At 32.4% G+C, this 8,132-nt stretch overlaps 1 protein-coding gene and 1 pseudogene across 1 annotated transcript; one reads left to right on the top strand and one right to left on the bottom strand.

The window, feature by feature from the left end:
* Positions 1-4: 4 nt before the first annotated feature.
* On the top strand, positions 5-604 carry LOC130507218 (putative gamma-glutamylcyclotransferase At3g02910; the record flags this gene model as incomplete). The annotated part of the gene is given in 2 exon segments (XM_057001927.1): positions 5-106; positions 108-604. Coding segments are annotated over 2 exon segments (396 nt in total), but the record flags the coding sequence as incomplete, so codon positions are not given.
* Positions 605-1,680: 1,076 nt separating this feature from the next.
* LOC130507217 (replication protein A 32 kDa subunit B-like) lies at positions 1,681-4,013 on the bottom strand (annotated as a pseudogene).
* Between the last annotated feature and the right edge of the window lie 4,119 nt (positions 4,014-8,132).

The following is an 8,132-nucleotide window of genomic DNA, read 5'->3' on the forward strand; positions in this document are numbered from 1 at the left end:
CCCCCTCGTCTGCGGGCCCTACCGCGTCCCTTTCCTCCTCAACAAGCCCGGATCGGGCCAGCGCGTCACTGGAGAGCTCTACGCGGTTTCTCCACGCGGTCTCTCTCCGCCTCGACGAGCTCGAAGGGACGAGCCGTGGCCATTACGTCAGACAACCGATCCGTCTCCTAAAGGAGGAGGGAGGAGATGATCTTGAAACAGAGCATGCTTTGTCGTGCGTGGTGGAGGCGTACTACGCGCACAAGAGCTACGAGGAGGAGCTGTGGGAGAGGAATAGGAGGAGATCGTTCGGCGCGTACACGGAGAAGGAAGCGCGTGGGTACGTGAAGCGGAACGATAGACCGCAGCATCTTAGCTTCTTGGATCATATCCGTATTTTCGTTTCTTCTCCATGTGACTGATTTTAATTTTCCATCTCTCTTGGTGGAAAAAAAATAAAAAAGAAAATAGTTATTTACAAAAAAAATATATAAGGACCTACCAGATCCGTCGTATCCGTACTACGGTTGTCCTTTTGATTAGGTTCTGTAATGGACCAATGGTTGTTTGGATGTAAAACAATATAAGTACTCTATCTTGATAAGTTCTTGGTCGTTCTTGTTAACTTTATAATCCTTAGTCCCGGCTGAATAATAAGTCAGTAGTGTCTCTAATTGAATCTTTGTTTGTTGTCTATAATCAGGGGCGTCCTTGATTGGGGGAGACCCTAAACAATTTAGTAAGGAATTTTCAAAAAATTTTTTTTGCAAATCGGGGGCCTTTTCCATACTAATTTTTGTAAAAATTTGGGGGTCCTAAACGAATATTTCACCTCGCTAATGCTCAGGACCACCCCTGTCTATAATACATGAATTGTTCCATCACAAAAAAGACAGAACTCAAAGTTATGTAATCGATTTATCTGAAACTATATTTTTAAGTCTAATGAGATCGTAGATTGAAATTTAAGCTAATCAGTCCTCTACGACTACGAGATGTAAATTTGAATGTCTTTCACTGCGCAAATACGAGAAAACCAACTTGCAAATGGAAAAAACAATAAATTAAACAACTGACGTAGGTGTAAAGTCACTTGGTGACTCGTGACAATACGACTATGACAATGTTAATAATATTCGAAGAGCCCAATTATTTTTTTTTTGAAGAGCCCAATTATTTGAACTGAAATTTTATAATACTACCACTTGGGTTTTCCTATGGATTACAACATAACATAATTGCAAGATTTCAGATAGTCAAGAAACAACTAGCCATGGTCATTCAACTAAATCTGCAGAACAGAAGAAAAACTGAACATTTTTGTTTGACAATAGTTTTCCAAATAACATTTATTCAGCTGGTCTAGTCATTTTATGAAAGTCTTGACGCTTTACCAAATACAGTTGACAAACATGTTTGAGACTTTACTCATGAAGCAGCGTTGAATAGTATTAACCCCGAATGCTACTTATTGATTGCATTTGATTTCTATTCAATATGTATTTTCTTTATGGGGGTTTAGATTCTAACCGTAACTAATGAATGAGTAATCACTAATAAAAATAGACGGTCGCTCTGTTTGGGACTAAATGTCTGGGCCGACCCAGATACTACCCCTAAGACAACCTAGCAAGTAGACCAAAGAAATATTATACGACGGGGAAGATTTTTGATTGAACCTTTGAGTTGATTTTAACAAAATCCAAAAGCTAATAGATAGATGTAGTCTTAAAGCCATAAGCTGTCGTACCATAGGGCCTATACAAAGGCTTTTTCCGTACTTAAAAAGATCGGTTTGTAGATAAATCCATTTAGATCATGCGTTTGCGGTTGATTTGAAGCAAGTCTCATCGCTAGTAGAGTAAACGCAGCCATCGTTTGAGAGCTGTTCCAAGGCGTCCCTGCCATAGATATTCACAGAGATCAAGCGGTTCTTGTCAATAGAGATTCCATTTTTATACTGTTAACTTTGTCAGTGAGAGGGGAGATGTGAGAAACAATGGGGAGAGATTTACTTGACTTGAGGCAGCGGAATCCCGAGGTCGCGTGCAATCACATCGCAGTGAACTCCAGCTTCAGATCTCCTGAAAAGTATTCAAAATATATATTATATATACCAAATACCAAGTTCTGCTTTTTGTGTGAGATCGAGAGAAAGAGAAAATCCAACGAAAGAAGTTAATTTTCTAATGACAATTAACTTAACACTAACTCAAAAAACCATCATCTGCAACATTTCAGTTTCAAGCATACGCAACAAGGCTGTATTATTGTGGTATGTTGAATGAGTTTTTACTTAAAACACACTTAACTAAGGTTGGCACATAGAGACATTAGTGGTTGATATGCTCGCTTCGAAACCAAAGTATAATCATGAGTATTAAAAGTTGAATTGATGATTTCTTTTGGGGATATTAGATGAACTTACAGGTGCATAGGACGATTCAGGTAATTTTAAGACTGTCTGCCTTACGCCATGCATTGGATCATTGAACTGGTTCGAGGGACCGGTTTGGAATGGCCTTGCAGGGGTTGGCGTCGTTGAGTATGGCATTTGGGGCCTAGGAGTTTCCGTAGCCTGAGTAACAGAACCACCCTGGAGATAATTGAGGTTAGTACACAACATGAATTAAGTTTTTAGGCTGTGGATTAAAGCTTGAAATAAAGGTTAAGGATAGGCTAATACCCGTGGCTTAGTGTTGTACATGTGGACATAGATACACTCGGTAAAGTGGTGTACAATCTCGTTGAAGTCAGTGACAGGCCTGGCCAGATTCAGCAAGTTAATTTACTTAAAGACAAAGAAATGCAGAGTACGTAACATTTTAAACCACAAAGAAATATCATATAGATAAAACAGAAATCTCAAAAGTAGAAAACAGATTGTGATTGTTTAGCTAAACCAAAGCATATCATAGAATGATCTAGTATGTCAATGTACCTGACTGAGAAAACATTCATAGATCGCTTCCCCTGAAAGCTTTTCAGGTGTCCATGTAGGCGAACATACATTCCAAACCTGCAACAGATGTAGAGTGTCAGAGTTAGATACTAAACCTAAATCAAAGAATCAACAAGAGTTGTTGTGCAGAAATATACCTGACAGCTTCCATTTCTTCAGTTTCTTGGCGTTCATGACACCTGCAAATCATTGTTCACTACGAATTAGCAAGACATAGTTGAGCCATTGTGAGAGCATTTCAAATTGAGTTCTTATAAGATTTAGAAGAAAAGAAGTACTTACCATCTGATGCATTCAACGCAGCCAGTACCATCATCTACAACAAAATCAACCTGTGTGATTCGGTTCTCAATTCTAGAAACTCGTCCGACAATTGCAACCTAAACAAACACATACAACACAAAGCTCAATGCTTAGCTCAATAGACATCAAATCTACAGCACAAACATACTCAAGATCACCAAAGTAAAGAATCTACAGATGTACATCTTATACTTGACTGAACTCGACTCAAAAACTTAACCACTAAGGGCATACAAACAAACAGAGTTAACTGCTGAAGAAGAAGAAAAGAGATCTTACAGTGTTGATATCAACGCCGTCTATGGAGAAATTCGATTCACCACTGGTTGAAACACTATTCAATTGCTTCAACGTCAGAGGAAGCAACGTACGCGCATCCCGATTCTGCAAAAACAGAGAGATAACTCATACTTGCATCGCTTTGCTGCTTTTCCTAGAAACTGAAAATGATAAACGCAATAATTTTTCCCGAGAAACCACTTGGAAACCGAAAGAATCGGAGGATGCATCGAGCACCGGAAAAATCGAAACGGCATCATGATAATAATCGTATTCGCAAAAGAAGAAGATTTAAGGAGATACGAAACCCTGAAAGCAGATGAGGACTCAGGCGCTTGCGTGGTTGACTGAGAAGGCATGAAACCGCCACCGGCGAATGCGGCGTTACCGTCAAACTCGCCTCCGTACATGATTTTTTTAGATTCCCACCCTCGAGAAACCCTAAATGGGAACGCCCGTCGCTTCAGTTGGGAATAATTCGAAACAGCGCTTGAAGAAGATTCTGGAAAATATTCATGTCTTAAATAATTATATTATCAACTATTTAATGGAAAATTGTGATTATTCTTCCCGCCAAATAAATCCCATTTTTCCCGCGATGGTTTTGAATATTTTTTCCCATTCTTTTTGTTGAAAAACATATTTGTATAGTAATCTGAATGTTGTTATTTTCAATTTACTTAAGTCATTTATGTATAAAATACGTACATTTGAAAATATACATGTTTTATACCCGAGTAGTAAGTGTACTTTGAAGTTTGAACATATTCCTTCCGTTTCACATTAAGTGTCGTTTTAGAGAAAATTTTCCGTTTCAAAATAAGTGTCGTTTTAGAATTTCAATGCCAAATTTATTAATAAGATTATCCAGTTTATTTTTCTATTGGTTGAAATGTGGTTAGGTGTATAGGTAATTGTGTTTTTATTTTAGAAATATATAAAATCACATATTAAATTTTATTAATATGTGTGCATAAGTTTAGAATGACAAATAAAATAAAACGGATGGAGTAGTATATTATATTTTGTGGGTTAATTAATTTTGTGGTTACTAATCAATTATAATAATATGTTCAAATTGACAATATACAACATAGTTTCATATTTTTGAATTTTGTTCAAAACCGTGGCCTAACTCCTTCAAAAATATTGAGTTTTTGACAAATGCTATATATACTAAAGTTTATACTCTTTAGTTCAAAAATTTCAAACCACATTCTATATTTTGAATTAATGTATTTTAAACTATCTTTTATGATATATATATATATATATATATATATATATATCATTATACTTTATTAATATTTAGTTTAGTAAATTTCATATACTGCCTAGATCAATGGAATAACATTATAAATCTCCATTATCTAGAGAACGGAGACTATAAAGGTTTCAATTTTTTTGACCATTATCTTATATCAGTTCTCAATGAAACTATACACTAAAACCAGATTTTCATATTTTTGATTTTTTTTTCAAAATACATAGGATAAACCCTTCAAAATTATTGAGTTTTCGGTAAATCCTCTATATACTGAAGTTTATACTCTTCGCTTTAGTTTAAAAATTTCAGACCATTCTAAATTTGAATTAATGTATTCAAAACTATCTTCATGGTTTATAGGAATCATTCTAATTTTTTTAGTATTCAGTTTACTAAAATTTCATATACTGCCTAGATTAGTGGCATTAGCATTATAAATCTTCATTATCTAGAAAAACGGAGACAACAGAGTTTCTAAACCTCATTGGACATCATTTTATGTCAGTGTTCTAAGAAACTATACAATAAAACCAGATTTTCATTTTTTTAATTTTTTTTTCAAAAAATGTGGGTTAACCTCTTTTAAAATAATGATTTTCGGAAAATCCTCTATATACTGAAATTTATACTCTTCACTTTTGTTTAAAATTTTCAAACTACATTCTACATTTGAGATGAATTCTAAACTATTTTTCATGGTATATAAGAATCATTCTAATTTTTAATATTTAGTTTAGTAAAATTTCATATACTGCTAGATCAATGGAATTAGCATTATAAATCTTCATTATCTAGAGAAACGGAGACTAAATAGGTTCTAAACGCTTTGACCATCATCTTATGTCAGTGCTCGATGAAACTATACACTAAAAACAGATTTTTGAATTTTTGAATTTTTTTTCAAAATCCCGTGGGTTAAAACCCTTCAAAAATATTGAGTTTTCGGTAATCCTCTATATACTAAAGTTTCTACTCTTCGCTTTAGTTTAAAATTTTCAAACCACATTCTAAATTTGAATTATGTATTCTAAACTATCTTTCATGGTATATAAAAATCATTATAATTTTTAATAATTTTATTAGTAAAATTTCCATATAATGCTTAGATCAATGAAATTAACATTATAAAATATTCATTATATTGAGAACGGAGACTACAGAGGTTCTAAACGCTTTGACCATCATCTTATGTCAGTGCTCGATGAACTATATACTAACCCCTTCAAAATATTGAGTTTTCGGTAAATCCTCTATATACTGAAGTTTCTACTCTTGGCTTTAGTTTAAAAATTTCAAACCACATCGTATATTTGAATTAATTTATTCTAAACTATCTTTCATGGTTAATAAGAATCATTATAATTTTTTAATATTAGTTTAGTTAATTTTATATACTGCTTGATCAATGGAATTAGCATTGTAAAATCTTCATTATCTAGAGAAACGGAGACTACAGAGGTTCTAAACGCTTTGACCATCATCTTATGTCAGTGCTCGATAAACTATACACTAAAACCAGATTTTCAAATTTTTGATTTTTTTTCAAAATCCGTGGGTTAACAATTTCAAAATTATTGAGTTTTCGGTAATCCTCTATATACTTAAGTTTCTACTCTTCGCTTTAGTTTAAAAATTTCTAAACACATTGAACATTTGAATTAATGTATTCTAAACTACATTTCATGGTATATAGGAATCATTTTAATTTTTAAATATTTTGTTTAGTAAAATTTCATATACTGCCTAGATCAATGAAATTTAGCATTGTAAAATCTTCATTATCTTGAGAAACGGAGAGTGCATAGGTTCTAAACGCTTTGACCATCAACTTATGTTAGTGCTTGATGAAACTATACACCAAAACCAGATTTTCAAATTTTGAATTTTTTTTATAAAATCTGTGGGTTAACCCCTTCAAAAATAATGTGTTTTCGGTAAATCCTCTATATACTTAAGTTTCTACTCTTTCGCTTTAGTTTAAAAATTTCAACACACATTTTACATTTGAATTAATGTATTCTAAACTATCTTTAATGGTATATAAGAAATCATTAGAAATATTTATTATTTATTTTAGAAAAAATTCATATACTGCCTAGATCAATGAAATTAGCATTATGAAATATTTATGTCAGTGCTCGATGAAACTATACACTAAAACAAGATTTTTAAATTTTTGAATTTTTTTTCAAAATTCTGTGGGTTAAGCCCTTCAAAATATTGAGTTTAAGGTAAAATCCACTATTTACTAAAGTTTCTACTCTTCGCTTTAGTTTAAAAATTTCAACCACATTCTACATTTGAATTAATGTATTCTAAACTATCTTTCATGGTATATAAGAATATTATAATGTTTTTATAATTTGTTTAGTAAAATTTCATATACTGCCTATACAATGAAATTAACATCATAAATTTTCATTATATTGAGAAACAGAGACTACAGAGGTTTCTAAACGCTTTGACCATCCTTATGTCAGTGCTCGATGAAACTATATACTAAAACCAGATTTTAAAAATTTTTTGATTTTTTTCAAAATATGTGGATTAACCCCTTCAAAATATTGAGTTTTCGGTAAATCCTCTATATACTGAAGTTTCTACTCTTTGCTTTAGTTTCAAAATATCAAACACATTGTATATTTGAATTGTTTATTCTAAACTATCTTTCATGGTTTATAAGAATCACATTATAATTTTTATATTTAGTTTAGTATAATTATATATACTGGCATAGAACAATGGAATTAGCATTATAAAATCACATTGTATAGAGAAACGGAGACTATTGAGGTTCTAAACATTTGGACCATCATCTTATGTCAGTACTCGATGAAACTATAACTAAAACCAGATTTTCAAATTTTTGATTTTTTTTTTCAAAATCCGTGGGTTAACCTAACCCCCTTCAAATTTATTGAGTTTTCGATAATACTCTATATACTTAAGTTTCTAGTCTTCGCTTTGTTTAAAAATTTTCAAACACATTGTACATTTGAATTAATGTATTCTAAACTATCTTTCATGGTATATAGGAATCATTTTAATTTTTTAATATTTAGTTTAGTAAAATTTCATATAATGCCTAGATAATGGAATTAGCATTATAAAATCTTCATTATCTAGAGAACGGAGACTAAGAGGTTCTAAACGCTTTGACCATCATTTATGTCAGTGCTCGATGAAACTATATACTCAACCAGATTTTCAAATTTTTTATTTTTATTCAAAATCCGTGGGTTAACTCCTTCAAAAATATTGAGTTTTCGGTAAATCCTCTATATACTAAGTTTCTACTCTTGGCTTTAGTTTAAAAATTTCAAACCACATTGTATAATTTTT

Source organism: Raphanus sativus, unplaced genomic scaffold (assembly GCF_000801105.2).
Source record: "Raphanus sativus cultivar WK10039 unplaced genomic scaffold, ASM80110v3 Scaffold4184, whole genome shotgun sequence".
Classification (NCBI taxonomy): domain Eukaryota; kingdom Viridiplantae; phylum Streptophyta; class Magnoliopsida; order Brassicales; family Brassicaceae; genus Raphanus; species Raphanus sativus.